Below are 23,096 nucleotides of genomic sequence, written 5' to 3'. Positions count from 1 at the left end.
AGCATAAGTTACGTCGTTGCTTCTCGCTTTCATCGTCGCTTGCTGTCGCTGTAAACTTTTGTCCTCTATGCTACACTCGCACTGCTCTGCGAGTTTGAGAGACATTGCCAATACCTCGACTCCATTGATAACGCTCACACCGTTGGATACGTACACCAAAGCACTAGCAACGTGCATAGAGCAAAACCTTCTCGTATGGGTTATTCATTTTCTTGCTCCAATTCGCTTTGTTCGGTATGTTCCAGCAACAATCATAAAATACACAACTGCTACCGTTTCAAGGCGCTTAGTGTATTGCAAAGCTTTAACCATGTGAAACACATGGGTCTCTGTATTAACTGTTTATCAAAGGGACACCAGTTATTGAACTGCGCATCAACGCATACGTATAAGGTTTGCTTTCGTCAACATCATATTTTGTTACATCGTGGGATTACGCCAGATTCTTCAAATTATACTTCGATATCTGCTGTTCACACACACATGAACAATTCGTCGTCGCTTGATAACATCATCCTCGCCACAGCAGATGTTCTAGTTCGCGACGCTTCTGTAAATAACCGTCTTGGTCGTTCTCTGCTTCATTCTTCTTCCCAAGTGAATTTCCTTACTAATGAACTTTCACAAAAGCTGATGTTTCCTCGCAGCAAACACAACATTGAGATTCAAAGTATTGGTAAGTCCTCTACCAATAAAAAGTACAAAACTTAGACAAGTATTAAGTCGCAAGCAATTAGTTTCGAATTACCTCTTGATTTTTGTATTACTTCACACATCGCCTATCAGCCAGAAAATGACTTACTTTTGGGAATGGATTCATTACATCACTCTCTGTAGGACAAATTGAATTTGGTAATAATCTTCCGATTTTACAAAAAACGCTTTAGATTGGGTCGTTTCGGGACGCTATCGAGCGAACACTAACGCGTTTAATACTGAATGCTTGTTTGCATGGGAGAAGTCCATTGATACAAAATTGGAAAAAGTGTGACAAATTGAAGAAATTTCAACAAAGCCTGACGTGTGGACACATGAACAACATAGCAGTGAAAAGTTATATTATGACACCGTATCTAGAAGTCCTAACGGTAGGATCATTGTGAATATCCCATATAACACAGCTTTGCGAAGATTTAATGCGCTAGAACGTCGATTACAACACCTACCTAGCTAGGAAACCTAATAGCACTACAGAAAAATTAAGAGTTGTATTCGACGCAAAACTACGCAAAAATCGGTAAACGACATTCAAAGGGTTGGACCTACAATTCAAAGCGAACTTGTAATTACTTTGCTTCGTTTTCGTTTTCATCATTTCGCTCTTACTGCAGATATTGTTAAAATGTATAGGCAGATACTAATCAACGAAAAACAGTGACAGATCCAGTATATTTTGGGGAGTAAATCACCTCAACAGGATATTCAGACATTTCAACTCAATACTGTCACATAGTCTTCGAAAACTCATTAAGTGCCATAACTAGCTATAAAGCTATAAAAGTAAAATTTGGTACAAGTGGGTGTGGCCCCGCCCCAAATGGGGTTTTTGTATATATCTCGCAAACCAATAAAGCATATATATGCTTTTACACTAACAAAATGTACAGGGATTCGACTGCAACACCCTCGCAATGACGCAACACTAAAATACCATTGTATTGTGTCAACACTGGTTTGCAAATTATCAGCTGTTCTGAAAAATAAAAACATTGCCGCAAAAAAATTAAAGTGTATAAAACATGTAAAAAAAGAGAAAAACCAAACAAAAAATGGATAGAAAGTGAAATAAAATTTATATTGGAATATTTGCAGGAAGCACCAGAAATAGAGGTAAGTGAAAAGATAAAATGTTTACTGTGAGCACTTATTGGCAGTCTTTAACCAAGAGCAGTTCGTGGTCACTGCAATACTGTATAATCCACTCATTCTTCATTTGTTTAACAATAATTTACTATTAATAGGTACCGACAGCACACATTTTTTATAAAAAACTGATAGAAAAAAACCCGTATAGACGCTACATGGGAGCTGAATCGGTGGAAAGTGCGGCACTTGAAAACCTCTTTTAAAAAAGCAAGCGATTGGCGAAAGTCAACAGGAGCAGGCCTTTTCGAGTCCGATGTTGGGATGTCGAGTGTTGAAGGTACAAACAAATTAAAAGTGAAACCTCCCCGAACTGGGAGTGGGTAATTTACGCGCCTGCTGCCTTCCTTAGATGTGGTAGCCGTTTCTCAGGCTCCCTCTCCGGAATCGAACCCTGATTCCCCGTTACCCGTTGCAACCATGGTAGTCCTAGATACTACCATCAAAAGTTGATAGGGCAGACATTTGAAAGATCTGTCGTCGGTACGAGACCATACGATCTGCAAGTTATCTAGAGTTCAACCAATATAACGATCTTACGATCGCTTGGTTTTAGCCTAATAAAAGCACACGTTCCAAAAGGTCCGTGTTTATTTTGCATGTATTAGCTCTAGAATTACCACAGTTATCCAAGTAACTGTTAACGATCTATGGAACCATAACTGATATAATGAGCCTTTTGCGGTTTCACTTTTAATTTGTTTACCTGAGACAGTCATGTAGTGTACATTGTAGTATGCTTCAGAAACCGTATGTGTATCACCGGTTTTCCGAATTTTGTTTGAAAGCAAATGGTGTTCCGTACTACAATAGAGTTCTAGAAACCATTGAAATTTTGTGGTGTTGTGAAATGTACTACAATGGATTGCATTGAACACACCGAAAGCTTTAAGCTCTTCTGCCACAATCATATGTTTTCTGACATTTTGACATACAGAAAATAAATAAAATTCAAAATTAATTGAAATCAAAAAACAAAATTTGAAAAAAAATTATGTGAAAAATATGTAATATGTTGTAATAATATGTAATATGTAATAATTATATTGGATAATAATATTTTCAGATTGCTTGAAGTTATTACTAAGTCAGGATCAATTTTCCTGCCTGTTATTCATAATTACATTTTGCTTGAATTTATTTGTATCAGCTGATGAATGTAAACATAGTTCAATATACTACATGTGTGTCACTATGCTGGTTCATGGTTTCTAGAGCTTTTATTGTAGTACCTATTATAGTATGGAAACCATATGTCTGTCTTAGGTATAAGCGTAATGAAGGTGAAGAAATTTTGTCAAATGTTAATGTTTCAGGAAACGTTCTGCAGATGTGCCCTCTTTTTAATCAACTCAACGGTATTTTTGGAGCAAAACGTACAGCTGCATTGTCATTTGAAGTGTTCGATACTGGCGACACGGCCATCATGGACGAAAGCGCGACGGACCAAATATTGGAAGAAACTTTTTGCGATGTGGAAGAAGAAAATCAATATTCAATTGATCTCGTCAATGACGAAAGTCAACCATCAGGCAATGTAAGTGAAATTTCACAAACAAACCAAAGATTTCACCGAAAAAATGAGAAAACAGGTTTCAAAATCACCTGTTGCAAATCTTGTTACTTTCCAAGCAGAGCGAAAAGAAATGTTTAAAATTAAAATGGAATGGGAAAAAGAAAAACACGAAAACTAATTCGGTTTGAGTGATAGAAGATTGCAAGCAGAAATTGAATACAAGAACCTTGAATTTGATTTGAAATGTTAGAGCTGGAAAAAGATGAGATATTGAAAAAACTTCAAATTGAAAAAAATGAACGCTTACAAAAGTTTGAAATTGAGATGAAATATAAGTATTCCTCTTAACAGTAATTTATAAACTGCTTCACTTTCATCCTGCTTACAATCTTTTATCACACAAATCGTTATTTTTTAAACTAATTAAAATATCGGTTTATTTTGTATACAATTATAATTTCTTCAACATTGTTGGGTGTATCGCCGTCAGGTTCAGTAAGATCTTCTGTTGTGGTTGGCGGATCTGAAATATCATCGAACGAAGTGAAACCATCAATAAATAAAATTTTTATGGATAATACAACAGACAAGAAACCAATCGCAGCATAATTTATGGTATTTTTGTTTTTTGTTAGACAGACGCATCCTTAGCTGCTTAAGACTTCCAAATCTTTCTTTCAGAAGCCTAATACAATGATCTATTCTAACAAGATATTTGCTATGTCGTAAATTAAAAGCAATTTGTGCATTTCTATCCAACTGTCTTGTGTTGCTTCTGTAGGGGGTTATGCATCATGCCAACTTCCAGGATGACTAACTACGACATGTCGAATTACTCCTTTGTAGTCATAAACTAATTGTGCTTTTATTGAATACTAGCAGACCACTCCGGCTTCGCACGGGCTTAAGCAAACACTTCAAAAGTTATAAGTTTTTACACACTCTACCATACATACATATGTATACGAGTACTACGGCGGGTCGAATTTTCTCACATAAAGCGACTAGCAAAAGCGAAAACTACAGAAAATTCTAAGAAAGTTTTGCCAACAAAAACATTTAATTTTTTGAAAACTTAATTACAATAATAAAATTTTATTTTCAATCCACCGTATTTTCCACAATTTTAGAATTAAAAACAAGTAAGGAAAGGCTAAGTTCAGGTGCAAGCGAACATTTTATACTCTCGCACATTATTGAAGAAATTTTATTTAGATAACACAAAAATTAACCAATAAATTCGGCACAAAGTTTAATAGAATAACGAAAATCGTTACATATAGTATATGAGGGCTGAGGTAATTCCTGAACCGATTTCATTCATTTTCACCAGCATGGTACACTATATCCAAGACTATACACTCACTTAATTTTGCTAGGATATCTCACATATTGACCAATACATATATGCGGTATAAATCCCACCGTATTTTTGAAAAACCTATAATTAGATATATGGGAGCAAGGGGAAGTTATTACCCGATTTTAACAAACAGAGACACACTATTAGAAGAAAACACTTTCCTCTGAATTACATGAAATTATCTGAGAGATTTACCATATTTACGGTTAAAATTTACCCTTAGGCGCTGAGTTCAACATATTCGATATCTGGGGGCTTGAAAAGTTATAGTCCGATTTCGAAAATATTTTCATAAGTGAAGCCATAGATGATATACAGTATTTGTGTAAAGTTTAATTTCGCAATCTTCATTGGTTCCTTATGTATAGTTACATGAGAAGTTGTCGTGGTTGTGAACCGATTTCATCCATTTTCCACACGTGTCATCAGGGTGTCAAGAAAATATTATATACCGAATTTTCATTCGAATCGGTCGAGTAGTTCCTGAGATATGGTTTTTGACCCATAAGTGGGCGATGCCTAGCCCATTTTCCATATTGTAAAAAAAATCTGAGTGCAGCTTCCTTCTGCAATTTCTTCTGTAAAATTCAGTATTTCTGACGTTTTTCGTTAGTGAGTTAACCCACTTTTAGTAATTTTCAACCTAACCCTTGTATGGGAGGTGGGCGTGGTTATTATCTGATTTCAACTAATTTCATGGTGTGTGGTGGGGTACGTAAGAGAACCGACTGCAGAAAGTGTGGTTTACATAACTTTATTGGTTTGCGAGATATATACAAATAACCGAATTCGGGGCGGGGCCACGCCCACTTCGCAAAAAAATTACATCCAAATATGCCCCTTCCTAGTGCGATCCTTTATTCCAAATTTTACTTTTATAACTTTATTTATGGCTTAGCCATTTTTGAAAGCAACCCTCCCCCGCTCCCAAGGAACATGTGTTCCAAGTTTCATCAAGATATCTCAATTTTTACTCAAGTTATCCGTTGGACGGACGGACAGACAGACAGACATTCGGATTTTGACTCGTCTCGATCGAACTGATCGTTTTGATATATATAACCGTATATCTAACTCGTTTAGTTTAATGAATTACAAACAACCGTTATGTGAACAAAACTATAATACTCTCTTAGCAACTTTTGTTGCGAGAGTATAAAAAAATATGGGAATATCTGTATGCTGCATACATAGAAGCACAAACTTTCGTTATAATCGAAGAAACCAAGCACAATTTTCCGGATCGCTTCTTATGAAAGTATAGGTTTTTTAATACAATTTAATAAGTATGACCTCAAAATCTTAAGTCGCTCTGCGCGAACTGGTAATTAATTTCAGACCCATGGTTTCTTGACAAAACTTTCTTAGAATTTCCTGTAGTTTTCGTTTTTGCTAGCCGCTTTGTTGTTTTTTTTTCCACCCATAAAAATCGACCTGAGCTAATGTATATACTTTGCCGTTTCTTGCGTGGGTTCATTTTAAAAAGGTTAAATGAAGAAAATTCGTACATGAAATTATATTTTATTTACAATGAGCTAAAACTTGATTACGAACTCTAGTCTTTGGTGTCCGTTGTCTTTCTTTCTGATTATGAAGGCGTTGGGAACGCTCAGAGTTCGACGGCCTAGTGCGAGCTTGTATATTTCTAATATTTTATTCTTCAAGCCGCTGCACACGATCCGCACTCGATTCTAAGGCGCGTACTTGGCAGGTTTTGAAATTTTGTTAAGCAAGCAGCTGCGAGGACTCGTTACTCGACTCTCTGGCACGCGATTGCGTTGCGAAGAGAATGACTTGCATTACGATTTTCAGTTTCAGATTAACATTCTCCATCACGGAATCTTGTTGATACCCTCACATGGGAACTATTTCCAGAAAGTTGAGATTCTAGCAATAAATATAGCCTATGTTACTCAGAGTGAATGTAGCTTTCCAATGGTGATAGTAGTTTTCGAGTTTATTCAATACAAACATACATACAAATCTTTCCTCTTTATAATAGTAGTATAGATATGTGAATTTTGGAATAGTGTGATTTATGGTCTTCAATTGGCGATTCTGCTAATTTAATCTCAGTTCCATCAACATATCCGATACAAAACGGCAGCTGCTCAAACGTATCCGTTACTATTTTCGATCGTTCATTCTCATCGGGCCAATATATATACTCATCTTCGAGGTGCAAGAACACTGTAATGATTCTCTTTGTTATTACGATATCGTTATAGTTTCGCCATCTCCCACTCCGAAAATTGTCGCGATTTTTCTATGTGATGCAATTTCTCACGACTAACCCAATCGAAACAATGTGATTGCTAATTGCAGTTCAACAGAAAATTGCTTACACGAGTGTGCCTTGTTGAATTCCTCACTGTTTTTTATTAAATCAATTAGCATCTTATATTGGGGTCTATCTACTCTTAACATTTGGCGAAATCGGCCTTCGTCCAGTGTTTTCAAAATATTGTTGCGCCAAACGTCTGAATTGGGTATTGAGCTGTAAAATTCTCGACGACATTCCATAACAACATATAAATTGTCAGCCGATTCATCTAAAACTGCGTCATCATCACTTTAAATTTCCAGTAGTAAATTGTTATTCATTGAAATTCCCCATACAAATTTTTTTTTTTATCTTCAATGTCCATAATTTCTTCAGCAGCTTCATCAATTAAAGAATTAGTTAATTTTTGCCTAAATCTCGTTCGGCTTATCTAAATTGGAAATGTGAAAAACTAATTTCTCCTCTAACAATCAGCTGTGAATTAATGGTTGCTAAGAAACTCCGAAAAGACGTTCACTGTTTATGGTAAATATTTGCAATTGCAAGATTCTGAATTGCCCTAGTCTATTGCTGACCACCAAGGCGACGAGTCATTTTTTGTTCCGTCATCTTTAATTTAATCGCACAGCCCAAAATAGTATTTAAATCATTGTTGTTTCGTTGTTATATTGCGGTCAGGAAAAACTCTTCTTGATCCTACACAATGTCAACGATACAATGAAGATGAAATATTTGATTTAATAATGCCCTTCAACCAAAAAAAACGACTGAAAATCACACCAAAAAAGTTTACTTACATTCCTTGTTTTTGTTTTTGGCCTTTTCTGGAATAACAGCCACATTAAAATTACCCTTAAATCTTCAAATTGTTGAATAATCAACATGTAATTCAAAACACTACGCAATGACCAAAGTAGGACATAAACGTGCATTTGAAGCACTTAAGCGAAAATTAACCACCTAGATCTACGCAAATGTTTTGGAGGCTCAATGATTTCACTGGCAAGCGATTTGTGAAGAAACATCAGCTAACAATAATGCTACTCTAATGGCATTGCTGAGCGATACATCTGTGGACGATTTTTCTGTGCAATTGCTGACGATTAGCGGATTTCGAATTTCATCGAAAACGTAAAATGTATTCATCCACACCACCACTCACAACAATAATGAATGATTGAGGGATCCTGCAATTTTTGGCGGATAAGATATAGACTACTTAAACTACATAATTCAAAATGATATAATTGGTACACTTCATTCATTCAAATCCATTGACTGTGTACTAAACGAAGATGAAGCCACCAACTATCCAATATAATTTTTAAAATCATCCGCGTAATTTACCACTAAAGATTAGCTCCGTAGTAATCATGCATCGAAACTTGAACCACCTAAAACTGTGCAACAGAACGCGTTTGGTGGTAGAAAATTGTTAAAAGGAAAGATCGAAGATGTAAGAACGCGGCTAGTCTCATCTAAGAAGGGAGAAGCGCTGTAAACGTGCCCCAGAACATTATTATGGATCAGAAGATAGAATGGACAATCCAAACATTCAACTCGTTTAAATCATCCGGTATCGATGGAATCATTCCAGCCATGTTGCAAAAAGCGCAATGGTTATAGCGATGAGCGATACTCCACGATCGCTGTGACTGAAAAATCTCTTATAGGGACAATGTCTGCTAGGCCGTAATATAAGTGATTAGTGATTTTTACTTTGAAGTTTGATTTCGTGAATCGCGTGATGAAATTATATATATATTATTGTTATAATATAAAAATGCAAAGATGGCTTTTAATAAAAAAAGTTAATTGTGTCAATTTTTCAACCCAATAAGTGAAATCCATGCAAAATTAAAATTTGCAAAAAAATTATTTCGTATAAAATAACGAAAATAATGCACGGTATAACATTAAAAAATAATTAATTTTATTTCAGATTAAGTATTTTTATGCTAAATACACATAAAACAGTCCTCGACACGAGAGCAATTGTCACTGTGTAGATGAGCACGAAAGAAAAGATACCCAGTGAGAACTCTGGAACCTTACATTTTGAGAATGTTTTCCATTTCGCCATAAAACATGCATTTTTATGATAATTTTTTCATTTTAGTTATTTTATTATTAAAACAAATATATTAGATCGTAAAAGTCTTAACTTTACTGTCATTAAACCGCTTAAAACCTTAAATGTAATACAGTAATCCCCGCTTGGAGGATGGGATCATGTGTAGAAGTTCACGCAAGTGAGGAAAGTTTTTGATTGTCATTCACTTGGGAGTGGCCAGAAACGATTATTCTCCACATGGTTCAAGCAGCTCACGACTTCCGGTTTTAGACCAAGTATCCTCTGGGTAGCCAACAGACATCCGTTTGAAGGCGAGCTAAAGTGAGAAGGCGAAGCCCGCTTATGCGGTTGTGCGTTGGGCTTGGGACCCACCACTTAAAAACGAAATACCAATGAAAAATCCACGAAAGCCTCGGATGAGACACCCCCCTTTTGATGACGACCCCTGCAAACGTTTTAAGGATAATGATATAAGGGCATGCACCTGGAATGTCCGTACCCTTAATTGGGAAGGTGCGCAAATTTGGTGTTGGATTTGTGGTGGGAGAGAGACTCCGTCACAGAGTCCTGGCATTCACCCCGGTGGATGAACGTCTTGCCACAATCCGCATCAAAGCGAGGTTCTTCAACATATCGCTGATTTGCGCCCACGCCCCAACGGAAGAGAAGGACGATGTGACCAAAGATACTTTCTATGAGCGCCTAGAACGCACCTATGAGCGCTGCCCCCGCCACGATGTAAAAGTCGTGCTTGGCGATTTTAACGCCAGGGTGGGTAAGGAAGGTGTCTTTGGCACAACAGTCGGAAAATTCAGACTCCATGACGAAACATCGCCAAACGGCCTGAGGCTGATCGACTTCGCTGGGGCCCGAAATATGGTCGTCTGTAGTACCAGATTCCAGCATAAGAAAATACATCAAGCTACTTGGCTGTCTCCTGATCGAAACACGCGGAACCAAATCGATCACGTTGTGATAAACGGAAGACATGTCTCCTGTGTTTTAGACTCGGACCATTATCTGGTCGCAGCGAAGATACGCACCCGCCTCTGTGCAGCAAAGAATGCCCGTCAACAAACACAAGGAAGGTTCGACGTCGAAAAGCTGCAATCGCAACAGACAGCCACGAAATACTCTACTCGACTTGCGCTCCTGCTCTCTGAGAGCACTCATCAGCATCTCGGTATAAGGGAACTGTGGAACGGCATCTCAAACTCACTGCGTACCGCTGCAGCCGAAACAATTGGTTTTCGGCAACGACAAAAAACAAGCTGGTACGATGAGGAGTGCCGTCTCGCAGCGGAGAGAAAACAGACTGCCTACCTCGCAACGTTGCAAACGACCACAACACGTGCGGGATGGGATAGATACCGAGAGCTGAAGAGGGAAGCGATACGCATTTGCAGACAAAAAAGAAAGAGGCCGAAATGCGTGAGTACGAAGAGCTTGAGAAGCTGGCAAACAGAGGGAACGCTCGAAAATTTTATGAAAAAATGAAGCGACTTAACGAAGGTTGCAAGACCGGAGCATCCTCATGTAGAGACCAAGGATGTAATCTGGTAACCGATGTCCAGGGCATACTGGGATTATGGAGGGAACACTTCTCCGACCTGCTGAGTGGCAGTGAGAGTACAACACCAGGAGATGGCGAACCCGATACCCCAATCGATGACGATGGAACAGATGTTCCATTATCCGACCATGAAGAAATTCGAATAGCAATTACCCGCTTGAAGAAGAACAAAGCAGCGGCGGCCGATAGATTACCGGCAGAACTATTCAAATACGGCGGCGAAGAGCTGGTAAGGTGCATTCATCAGCTTCTTTGCAGAATATGGTCGGAAGAAAGCATGCCTGACGATTGGAATCTCAGTGTGCTCTGCCCAATCCATAAAAAGGGAGATCCCACAATCTGCGCCAATTACCGTGGGATAAGCCTCCTGGCGTATAAGGTTCTGTCGAGCGTATTGTGTGAAAGACTAAAGCCCACCGTCAACAAACTGATTGGACCTTATCAGTGTGGCTTTAGACCTGGAAAATCAACAACAGACCAGATATTCACCATGCGCCAAATTTTGGAGAAGACCCGTGAAAATAGGATCGTCACACACCGTCTCTTTGTCGACTTTAAAGCTGCTTTCTACAGCACGAAAAGGAGTTGCCTTTATGCCGCGATGTCTGAATTTGGTATCCCCGCAAAACTAATACGGCTGTGTAAGCTGACGTTGAGCAACACCAAAAGCTCCGTCAGGATCGGGAAGGACCTCTCCGAGCCGTTCGATACCAGACGAGGTTTCAGACAAGGTGACTCACTATCGTGCGGCTTCTTTAACCTGATGCTGGAAAAAATTATAAGAGCTGCAGAGCTTCACAGAGAAGGTACAATCTTCTACAAGAGTGTACAGCTCTTGGCGAACGCCGATGATATTGATATCATCGGAAGCAACAACCGCGTCGTTTGTTCTGCTTTTTCCCGCATGGATAAGGAGGCGAAGCGAATGGGTCTGGAGGTGAATGAGGACAAGACGAAATATCTCCTGTCATCAAACAAACAGTCGGCGCATTCGCGTCTTGGCTCCCACGTCACTGTTGACAGTCATTACTTCGAGGTCGTAGATAATTTCGTATACCTGGGAACCAGCATCAACAACACGAACAATGTCAGCCTTGAAATCCAACGCAGAATAACTCTTGCCTACAGGTGCTACTTTGGACTGAGTAGGCAATTGAACAGTAAAGTCCTCTCTCGATGTCAACATCCGATGAGATGGCACTAGGAGTTTTCGAGAGGAAAATTTTGCGCAACATTTATGGTCCTCAGAACATTGGCAACGGCGAATACCGCAGACGATGGAACGATGAGCTGTACGAGTTATACGACGACATTGACATAGTTCAGCGAATAAAAAGACAGCGGCTACGCTGGCTAGGTCATGTTGTCCGAATGGACGAAAACACTCCAGCCCTGAAAGTGTTCGATGCAGTACCCGCCGGAGGAAGCCGAGGAAGGGGAAGGCCTCCAATCCGTTGGAGGGACCAGGTGGAGAGCGACCTGGTTACACTTGGGATCTCCAACTGGTGCCGAACTGCGAAGGAGAGAGAGAGGTGGCACACTATCGTCGATTCGGCTATAACCGGCTAAACGGTTGCAACGCCAATCACAAAATCCCCGCTTAAGTGTCCCCTTTTAACATGCAAGAGTTTTGAGATACTTAAGAGGGAAAGGCACTTAAATGAATCCTGCTTAAGTGCCTCGAGGTAAATACTTACCAAGCTTTCTCTCAAATATTTCGATCTAATATTTTTACTTTTAGATTGAAAGTCAGATTTATTTCTTATTAATAACAAAAATACTTATTAATAACAATAAATATGGAAGAAAAAACATAAACAAAATATGTATATGCTTTCCTTTTGAAAATACTCAGCGATGTCAAAAATATTAAAAGGCACTTAAAAGAGGAAATTTGCAAACAATTTTGTTTTTGTGGCTTAAATATTGCTGGCATTTAAGCGGGAAAGGCACTTAAACGGAGGCTCTTAAGAGGGAAAGGCACTTAAACGGAGGACACTTAAGCGGGTATCACTGGACATACTATTAAACAACATGCAGGGCACTTATGCAAACTATAACAGCCATGCGCGATGTTCATTCGTTGCTGGTTTGACAACGACCACTGATATAAGACTATAGGCTTTATAGCAGGCTGCTTTGTTATATGTTAATTTTTTTACATCTTCATATTAAAGCAAGTAGTGATCGCTGGTCGTTATAAAAATCAGTGTTCTTTAAAAGTCGCCGTCACTATTTTCACCGATTCTGAAAAATCACTAATTGAGTAAGGAAGGCCAGCACTGCTCTTATGCACTGGAACTACATAGCAATAGTAGGACCGTGGTGGACAGACGTAGAGAAATCCGCATACCAAAAGCCAATGAATGAGAGGGTTCAGCGGTTTTTTGCACTTTCTGTAGCTTTGTCACCAGTGGCCACAACGCAACCACACACGCGAGTTTGAAACTACATACGAAATACAGGGTACTGCCATTGTGATGGAAAAAACAAGTACGTAAAACGCATTTTGCGATGCTTAAATGTTAAGTAAGCGAAGTGTTAAAATTATGAACTGTTGTGAACTGCTGATTTACGTAGGAGTTTTATTTTTGATGTATTAAAGACTCCCTTACGCCAGCTTTCGGGAGTTATTACTTCTATATGTTATTAAGATTAGATGCTAGATGTCCAGCTCTATAGGAAAACCATTCAGGCATGCTGTTTTCCTTTTCTGTATTCCGAAAAATATCTTATTTCAAAACTAGTATAGCTCATATATTATCATTTAAAACCCATTTTTCAGAAAATAAATAATAAATTTTTTCCATTCATGATGAAATTAAATTTTCTATTTTTACTTTAAGGTGAAACTCCAGCTGCAATGCAACATGCCAATCACAGTAATTTTGACAATGACAACAATAATATCAGTATCAGTGGACAAGAGTACAGCTACTCATCGCTAGTTGATAACAATAGTGTACGTTTACTAAAATAGCACTTTCGCCATAGCTACATATGTCTAAGCAAACTGTTGGGTTTTGTTCTAATGCAGAATTATCTTCATTTATTTTTTTTTTTTTAATTTTTCCAGTTTAGATAATTCTTGATACCCAGCGACACAAGATTTAAGTTTATATTGGCATTATAACACACGCTCTTGTAGCGTGCCAAGTCCTCACGAATTAAATTAGTCGTTAAAACCTGACCTTCCATTTCGTCAATATCGACATCTTAATTTTCATTGAAAATGTAAAAAAAAAATATTTTTTTTTTTAATTTGTTTTAGATTTTACTGTACATATATTCTTATTTGTTGAATCTGCATCTATGTATGTATATATAAAAAAATAAAACTCAAAAACGGCTGAACCGATTAGGCTTAAATTTGGTTTGTAGGTAGGTTAGAACCGGGAGAAGGATATAGCCATTCTCGCGTCGAGAACGTGAATTAACTGTGGTATAAAAATCATAACTAACATTCCATATAAAACGCAAATAGAGAAATGAACATATCGTTCCAAACATCAGTGTAGGCGTTCATTTCGAAAAAGTTAAAACAAAACGAAAAATCAGTCAAAACATCAATGTTGCCGTTCATTTGATTTGACGGAAATATAATGTTGTCTTTGGTTGAATAATTATAATTGACGATAAATCGTGCAATGGAGGACGCATTTAGTAGAGTACTGAAACGGAAACGTGAATATGATCAGCAGAAATAAACTTAGTAGTTAAAATGAATATACCCCTGTTGAATCTCCAACAAAAAGAAGTACAGTGAGCAAAAAAAGTTTACGTTCAGATCATCATAAAAGATTTATGGTCTGAAATCCCAACTAAAACAAACCGTAATTAGAAATTTTTTTTATGCAATGTGCACCGATACAATTAAAATTAAATATTTGATTTAATAATGCCCTTCATTTTTTTCAAGGAATTCAATATTGTCATACAGCAAAAAAAAAAAAAACAAAACAAGTAAGGAAGGGCTAAGTTCGGGTGTAACCGAACATTCGCAATTTATTTATTTAACTTTATTTATATTAATAATACACAATTTGACCCACATATTCGTCATATATATTGTATAAAGTCCATTGAAAGTTGGAAACTATAATATTAGTTCAGAAGCACCGAGGTCCTCGTGTTCGATATATGGGGCCTTAAAAACCTATGGTCCGACTTCGGCGATTTTTAGAATGGGGCTGCCACACTATTAACATAGTATTTGTGCAAAGTTCTGCATCGATATCTTCACTAGTACTTACTTTATATATTGTAAAGTAAACGATTCAGATTGTCTTCAAACTTCTGGTATATAGGAAGTAGGCGTGGTTGTAAAGCGATTTGGCCTATTACAAACCAAGTTTCATTGAAATCGGTCGAGTAGTTCCTGAGATATGGTTTATGACCCATAAGTGGGCGACGCCACGCCCATTTTCCATTTTGTAAAAAAATCTGAGTGCAGCTTTCATCTGCCATTTTTTGTGTGAAATTTAGCGTTTCTGACGTTTTTCGTTAGTGAGTTAACCCACTTTTAGTAATTTTTAACGTAACTTTTGTATGGGAGGTGGGCGTGGTTATGATCCGATTTCTTTCATTTTTGGACTGTATTAGGAAGTGGCTAAAAAAACGGCTACAGTTTGGTTTATATAGCTCTATTGGTTTGCGAGATATGTACAAAAAACTTAGTAGGGGGCGGGGCCACGCCCACTTCCCCAAAAAAATTACATCCAAATATGCCCCTTCATAGTGCGATCCTTTATACCAAATTTTATTTCCATAGCTTTATTTATGGCTTAGTTATGGCACTTTATGTGTTTTCGGTTTTCGCCATTTTGTGGGCGTGGCAGTGGTCCGATTTTGCTCATTTTCGAAAGCAACCTTATGTGTCAAAGAAATAAGTGTGCCAAGTTTCATCAAGATATCTTAATTTTTACTCAAGTTACAGCTTGCACAGACGGACGGACGGACGGACAGACAGACATTCGGATTTGAACTCCACTCTTCACCTTGATCACTTTGGTATATATAACACTATATCTAACTCGTTTAGTTTTGGGTGTTACAAACAACCGTTATGTGAACAAAACTATAATACTCTCTGTAGCAACATTTGTTGCGAGAGTAAAAAAATACTGAAAACCACTGGTTTTTTCTTCGCGTTTTTTCGGTGAAATCTAACGGTAATAAATTATTTGTGTTTAAAACTATTCAATTGCTTAAATGATGTTACAGGAGAATTTTAATTTTGTGTCAAACGTAAAAGTGTATAGTCGAAATGGGTCGTGGGAGACTCGGAAAACTATCTTAGACTGTATAAATTAATGAAGGCAATTGATGAAGGATATGCTGGTTTAGATTTCCTGGACGCCCCTGGGGGAATTGGAAAGGCATTCCTCACTGTTGACACTTTTCTTGCGAAATCCAATACTGCGGCAGCAGTTGCCTTTTGAGGAATAACAGTCACATTAAAATTACCGTTAAATCTTCAAATTGTTGAAGAATCAACATGTAATGCAAAACACTCCGCATTGAGCAAAATTGTATCAGCATCGGAGAAGCGCTGTAAGCAAACCCGAGAACATTTTTATGGAACAGAAGATAGATTGAACAATCCGGACACTCGACGGGTTTAAATCACCCTGAAATTGTATTTACATAACACACAAATTTACCTATAAATTCGGCGTAAAGAATAACGAAAATCGTGCTATATAGTGTATGAGGGCTGAGGTAATTCCTGAATCGATTTCATTCATTTTTACCAGCAAAGTACACTATATCCAAGACTATACACTCACTTAATTTCGCTAAGATATCTCACATATTAACCAATACATATGTATATGCAGATTAAAGCCCACCGTATTTTTGAAAAACCTATAACTAAGTATATGGGAGCTAGGAGATGTTATTATCCGATTTTAATAATTTTTGGAACAGAAACACACTATTAGAAGAAAACAATTTCCTCTGAATTACATTAAACATACATGGTTATTATCCGATTTCTTTCATTTTTGGACTGTATAAGGAAACGGCTAAAAGGAACGACTGCAGAAAGTTGGTGGTTTATATAGCTTTGTTGGTTTGCGAGTTATATACAAAAAATCTATTTGAGGTCAGGGTCACGCCCACTTTACCAAAAAAATTACATCCGAATGTGCCCCTCCCTAATACGATCATATGTTCCAAATTTTATTTTCATAACTTTATTTATGGCCTGGTTATGACACTTTATAGGTTTTTGGTTTTTGTGGGAGTGGCAATGGTCCGATTTTGCCCATTTTCGAAAGCAACCTCCTCAGGGTGCCAAGTAATACGTGTTCCAAGTTTCGTTAAGATATCTCAATTGTTACTCAAGTTATCCATTGCACAGACAGACGGACGGACGGACGGACACACAGACATCCGGATTTCAACTCGTCCCGTCATCCTGATCATTTTGATATATGTAACCCTATATCTAACTCGTAACACTTGACTTACAAAAAACCGTTATATGAACAAAACTATAACACTCTCTTAGCAACTTTTGTTGCGAGAGTATAATAAACCAACCTACTAGAAAGAATTTAGGCCCATGCAGATATCTTTGCTAAAAACAGCGCGGCGAAATCGGCGGCACGACTTATGGCAGCAGAAGAATTTACGCAGAGAACATTCGGTCATAGCTCAGTGGCCAATGGCAGCTGGGCAAGCATCGACTACTTGACTCCACTGTTCAAATGGGAGAGCGGATTCAAAGTTTTTATACCCTCGCAACAAAAGTTGCTAAAGAGAGTATTATAGTTTTGTCCACATAACGGTTATTTGTAAGTCCTAAAACTAAACGAGTTAGATATAGGGTTATATATACCAAAGTGATCAGGGTGACGAGTAAAGTTCAAATCCGGATGGCTGTCTGTCCGTCCGTGCAAGCTGTAACTTGAGTAAAAATTGAGATATCTTAATGAAACTTGGAACACGTCTTCCTTGGCACCATAAGAAGTTCGAAAATGGGCGGAATAGGATCGCATTAGAGAGGGGCACATTTGAATGTAATTTTTTTGGAAAAGTGGGTGTGACCCAGCCCCCAAATAGGTTTTTTGTATATATCTTGCAAACCAATAAAGCTATATAAACCAAACTTTCTGCAGTCGTTTCTTTTAGCCGTTTCCTTATACAGTCCAAAAATGAAAGAAATCGGATAATAATCACGCCCACCTCCCATACAAAGGTTAGGTTGAAAATGACTAAAAGTGCGTTAACTCACTAACGAGAAAGGTCAGAAACAGCAAATTTTACATAAGAAATGGCAGAAGGAAGCTGAACTGAGATTTTTTTTACAAAATGGAAAATGGGCATGGCGTCGCCCACTTATGGGTCAAAAACCATATCTCAGGAACTACTCGACCGATTTCAATGAAATTCGGTATATAATACTTTCTTGGCACCCTGATGACACTGGTGGAATATGGGCGATTCACAACTACGCCTACTTCCCATATAACTCAATTTTGAATCCTTCTGATTCGTTCACTTTATAAGGTATACATAAGGAACCGATAAAAATAGCGAAATAAAACTTTACACAAATACTGTATTTGAGCTGTGACATCACTTGTGGAAAAATTGTCAAAATCGGACCATGACTTTTCAAGGCCCCTGATATCAAACATGAAGAACTCAGTGCCTAAGGGACATTTTTCACCGAAAATATAGGTAATTCTCTAAATAAATTGCGAGAGTATAAAATGTTCGATTGCACCCGAAAGAAGCCTTTCCTTACTTGTTTTTTAATATTTCTTTATTTACTGAATCTGTTCTATAAAGCCTAACAATAATATATAAAATCTTAAATCTTCTTAAAACTAAACAGCTCAACTAACAGCCGGTTTCACGAAACAAATTTAAGTGAAAAATAATTAATTTCAGTTTCATCATTAGACTTAATTTTTATTTAAGTGGTCATGCTTTGCCATTTAAATATTATTTAAATACTGTCATATGCAACTATATTTACGTTTTTCTACCAGCTGATTTGCAATTAGGAGAATATTTTTATATTTTGAAAAAAATGGAAACTAACGATGAAAGTGACATGGAGTGCGAGGTTTTAATAAACATATTTATATATCGTCGCCCTCGTATTATGAGGGAACGAAAAAATAGTTTCACGTATTACGATGAAGTTGATTTTCGATGCAGATTTCGTTTAACTAAACAGTCTGCATGGATGATCCTGGAGCTTATTAGGAATAAAATTCAGCACAAAACTAAGAAGTAAGTATATGTAAGTGTACTTCCAATCAAAAATTATTTCTTTGCAACTGGCTGCATGCAAAGAACAAGCGGTGACCTATGTGGTGTTTCAAAAAGGTCTTCCTGTCGCGCAATAAAAAGAGTGTGTCACAATATTTCATTGTTAAGAAAATGCTTTATAACCATCCCCTTGGAAGTAGAAAGTCAAAGAGATTCACAAACAATTTTATAAAATAGCAAAATTTCCGCGTGTGCTGGCTGCTATGGACTGCACACATGTAAGAATAATATCACCCGGTTAGTATAATCATTATAAATAATTTAAACTGATAGATTATTTAAAATGAATAACTATTTCGGTGGCGATGAAGCAGAACTATTTCGAAACAGAAAAAACTATTTTTAAATAAATGTGCAAACGTTTTGTGATAGTAACCTGAACATAATGGATATCGTAGCCCGTTGGCCAGGATCGTCACATGACGCAATAATACTGAAAAATTCACGAGTATTTAGCCAATTTGAAGCAGGTAAATTCGGAAATTCCATAGTCGTTGCCGACAGTGGCTATCCTTGTAATCGGTGGATAATGACACCTTTATTAAAAGTGCAAACTCCGGAGGAGGCGCTATACAATGGGTCGCAAATCAGAACCCGTAATTGTGTCGAACGTCAGTATGGTGTGTGGAAGCGACGATTTCCAGTTCTTGCGCTGGGAATACGAATGCGCCTTACAATAGTAGAAAGTATTATTGTAGCAACCGCAGTTTTACATAATATTTGTAACTTAAATGGCGATTACAATGCTCCAGCAGTCTACGGAAATGATATAAATAACATTATAGATACAGTTGTTGAAGTACCAACAATTTCGTCTTCAGGACGAAATGACAATTTGTTTAGAAAAAATCTAATACAAACTTATTTTAAAAACTTGTAAATTCTTCAAATTAATACATAATTAATAAAATTAACATCTTTAATATTATTTTGTTTAAAATTCAGGAACACATTGTAATATTAATAGAAATACTGATAAGGCACATTGCAAAAGTTCAAAATTTACGTTTTCACTTTGGTTTTAATTGATCCTCCAGTATCCGCATTTCAAGGACATGCTTCTCTGATAAATTTTTGTTGTAGTTCATGTGCTTCTTTCATTTGCTGTATATGTAACGTGTGTTCGATTTTCGTAAACTCAACATCTTCTTTCAATTTCTTTTCCGTCCATTTTGCCTTTATATCTGCTAACTTAGCCCAGATTGTATGTTTTTTATTTACACTTTCAGCGCACAACTTTCTGTTTTTGGCGTTTCAATTGCATTGGTGTATTGTTTTCCCAAGGTTCAAAATCTACTTGGAAACAATTTAATATTCATTCCGGCAGTTTGTAATAGCTCTTAATAAAAATATACATACCAATTTCTTCTTCCATCATTTGATCTGTCTTATTTTGTAGCTCAACTGTTAAAACAAATAACAGACACATATTTGTAAACGATAATAAATATTTCATAATGTGTAAGTAACTACCTGTATTATCGAAATCCTCAACATTTATTTCTAGGCAGTCGTTGTCATATGTGGAGTCCATACCCCGCACTTGTTTTTTTGGCAATATTTCATTAAACAGTGTGTCAACTTCGGTATCAGCGGGATCAGGCTCTTTGCAATGACCCCCGCCTGTACCATATACATACTTCTTGTGATCAGCAGCCCGTTTTTTCATGTCTGCTTTTAAATTTAAATATTTCGTTCGCAGATTTTTTGTTGAACGAGGTGCTCCGGAACACACCGAGTTGAAACTTTCTGTTATTGTATCCCACACTTTGTCCTTTTGGTCAGGACGCACTTTTCCTGTTGCCTTGCATTCCAAAATACTTGAATTTTGCTGCACTAGGCTTAGCAGTGTGCAAATTTCATTCGTTGAAAAATGTTTACTTCTAGCCGCAGTTTCCATTTTCACAAATAAATACAATTTATTTGTTTACATAAATCAGCTGTTATTCTTACTAACAACCCTGCCTTTTAATTTTTTGGTTGCCAAATGTCAATAATGGTGAAACGCAGGAAACTTAAGGGCAAAGTTAAATAAAAATTAAAATTAAATGGAACTTAATTTTCAAATAAAAAAGTTCGTGAAACCAGCTGTGTTTGCGCTGTTTTGGTGAAACAAGATGAATTCCAAGATCTTTATGGATATTTTCATTACGCACGTTTCATGGTGCGCACGTTATTTTTCTAAGCATTTTTAATTAGAATCTCTGAATTATCTATATTGGTTGCACAGGTCGTACCCCACAGTTGGAGGCCATACATCAAAATTGGCTTTATGACCGCTTATATAACAGTTTTGAATTTTTGTTAAAAGTCAATTTAAATTTGCTCCGATTATCTTCATGCAGGTTATTTCACTCGATATGGGTTTTCTCCACGTGAGCCTTCTATCCAAGTGAATACCAAGATATGTTACTTCATTCGCTTGGGGTACTAGCACATTGATTTTAACTGCTGGGCACGATTTTAGTCTTAGTGAAAATTTAAAATGCTTGCACTTTGGTTCATTCACATTTATACTAGTTTGCTAGCCATTCATAAATCAAGCGCTCTTCTAATACTCTTGATGCAGTAATAGGAATTTGTTACGGTTCACTAAAGCTGTATCATTCACAAAAGTTGATGCCAATACATTATAGTAATATAGAATAGTATATATATAGAAGTTTGATGTAAAGAGTTGGGCCTAATACATTGCCCTTATTAAGCGTTCATCAGATATAAAATCACCTAATTTTACAACAAATTTTCTATTTTTTAATACTAAGATTTTTTAAGACTCCAAGGTTTTATGCAATTCGAAAGGTAAGCTTTTTTAATCTTATACAAAAGACCTTCGTGCCGCACTTCATCAAACGCCTGAGCCACATCTAAAAATAGAGCAGAACAGTACTCTCTATGTTCGAATGACTTCCTTATTTCGTTAGTAATTCTATTTACTTGCAAAAAAAAGAATATTTGGTAACACAATTATCATTTTTATACTCTCGCAACAAAAGTTGCTACGAGAGTATTATAGTTTTGTTCACCTAACGGTTGTTTGTAACACCTAAAACTAAAAGAGTTAGATATAGAGTCATGTATACCATAGTGATCAGGGTGACGAGTAGATTTGAAATCCGGATGTCTGTCCGTCCGTCCGTCTGTGCAAGCTGTATGTATGTGATTGGCGTTGCAACCGTTTAGCCGGTTATAGCCGAATCGACGATAGTGCGCCACCTGTCTCTCTCCTTCGCAGTTCAAGCTGTAACTTGAGTAAAAATTAAGATATCTTGACGAAACTTGGCACAAATATTCCTTGGCACCATAAGAAGATCAAGTTCGAAAATGGGCGGAATCGGACCATTGTCACGCCCACAAAATGGCGAAAACCAAAAACACATAAAGTGTCATAACTAAGCCATAAATGAAGATATAAAAGTAAAATTTGGAACTAAGGATCTCACTAGGAGGGGGCATATTTGAATGTAATTTTTTTGGGGAAGTAAGCGTGGCCCCGCCCACAAATCGGTTATTTGTATTTAACTCGCAAGCTAATAAAGCTATATAAACCAAACTTTCTGCAGTCGGTTCTCTTACATACCCCACCACACAGCATGAAAATAGTTGAAATCGGATAATAACAACGCCCACCTCCTATACAAAGGTTAGGTTAAAAATTACTAAAAGTGGGTTAACTAACTAACGAAAAACGTCAGAAACACTAAATTTTGCAGAAGAAATAGCAGAAGGGAGCTGTACTCAGATTTTTTTACAAAATGGAAAATGGGCGTGGCATCGCCCACTTATGCGTCAAAAACCATATCTCAGGAACTACTCGACCGATTCGAATGAAATTCGGTATATAATATTTTCTTGACACCCTGATGACACGTGTGGAAAATAGATGAGGTTCACAACCACGACAACTTCCCATGTAACTCAATTTTGAAATCCATCTTATTTCTTCACTTTATAATGTAAACATAAGGAACCAATGAAGATAACGGAATAAAACTTTACACAATTAGTGCATATCATTTCTGGCTTCACTTGTGAAAAAATTGTCGAAAACGGACCATAACTTTTCAAGGCCCCAGATATCGAACATGTTGAACTCAGCGCCTAAGGATAAATTTTAACCGAAAATATGGG

At 37.2% G+C, this 23,096-nt stretch overlaps 2 protein-coding genes across 2 annotated transcripts; one reads left to right on the top strand and one right to left on the bottom strand.

The window, feature by feature from the left end:
- The first annotated feature begins 1,559 nt into the window (after positions 1-1,559).
- LOC128920421 (uncharacterized) lies at positions 1,560-15,037 on the top strand. The gene is made up of 4 exons (XM_054227632.1): positions 1,560-1,830; positions 1,962-2,143; positions 3,180-3,400; positions 13,520-15,037. Exons 2-4 carry the CDS (start codon positions 2,128-2,130, stop codon positions 13,619-13,621), a joined length of 339 nt encoding a protein of 112 aa, XP_054083607.1. The 5' UTR covers positions 1,560-1,830; positions 1,962-2,127; the 3' UTR covers positions 13,622-15,037.
- Positions 15,038-19,899: 4,862 nt separating this feature from the next.
- Positions 19,900-20,860, bottom strand: LOC105220080 (uncharacterized). The gene is made up of 3 exons (XM_011196483.3): positions 20,439-20,860; positions 20,325-20,369; positions 19,900-20,258 (listed from the first exon to the last, which is right to left on the bottom strand). The coding sequence occupies exons 1-3, from the start codon at positions 20,632-20,634 to the stop codon at positions 20,191-20,193; spliced, it is 309 nt and encodes a 102-aa protein (XP_011194785.1). The 5' UTR covers positions 20,635-20,860; the 3' UTR covers positions 19,900-20,190.
- Between the last annotated feature and the right edge of the window lie 2,236 nt (positions 20,861-23,096).

This window comes from Zeugodacus cucurbitae, chromosome 3 (assembly GCF_028554725.1).
Source record: "Zeugodacus cucurbitae isolate PBARC_wt_2022May chromosome 3, idZeuCucr1.2, whole genome shotgun sequence".
In the NCBI taxonomy this organism is placed as follows: Eukaryota; Metazoa; Arthropoda; class Insecta; order Diptera; family Tephritidae; genus Zeugodacus; species Zeugodacus cucurbitae.
The sequence above is the reverse complement of the archived record's forward strand: the minus strand, read 5'-3'. Positions and strand labels throughout refer to the sequence as shown.

What these genes read in the sequence shown, in the direction of transcription:
- LOC128920421 (XM_054227632.1), top strand. An exon ending in AAAGTCAACCATCAGGCAAT is followed by an intron (nt 3,401 to 13,519) that starts GTAAGTGAAATT and finishes TTTTACTTTAAG; the next exon opens with GTGAAACTCCAGCTGCAATG.
- LOC105220080 (XM_011196483.3), bottom strand. Translation starts at nt 20,634, where the DNA reads ATGAAAAAACGGGCTGCTGATCACAAGAAGTATGTATATGGTACAGGC. An exon ending in TGAGGATTTCGATAATACAG is followed by an intron (nt 20,370 to 20,438) that starts GTAGTTACTTAC and finishes TTGTTTTAACAG; the next exon opens with TTGAGCTACAAAATAAGACA. An exon ending in AATGATGGAAGAAGAAATTG is followed by an intron (nt 20,259 to 20,324) that starts GTATGTATATTT and finishes GTTTCCAAGTAG; the next exon opens with ATTTTGAACCTTGGGAAAAC.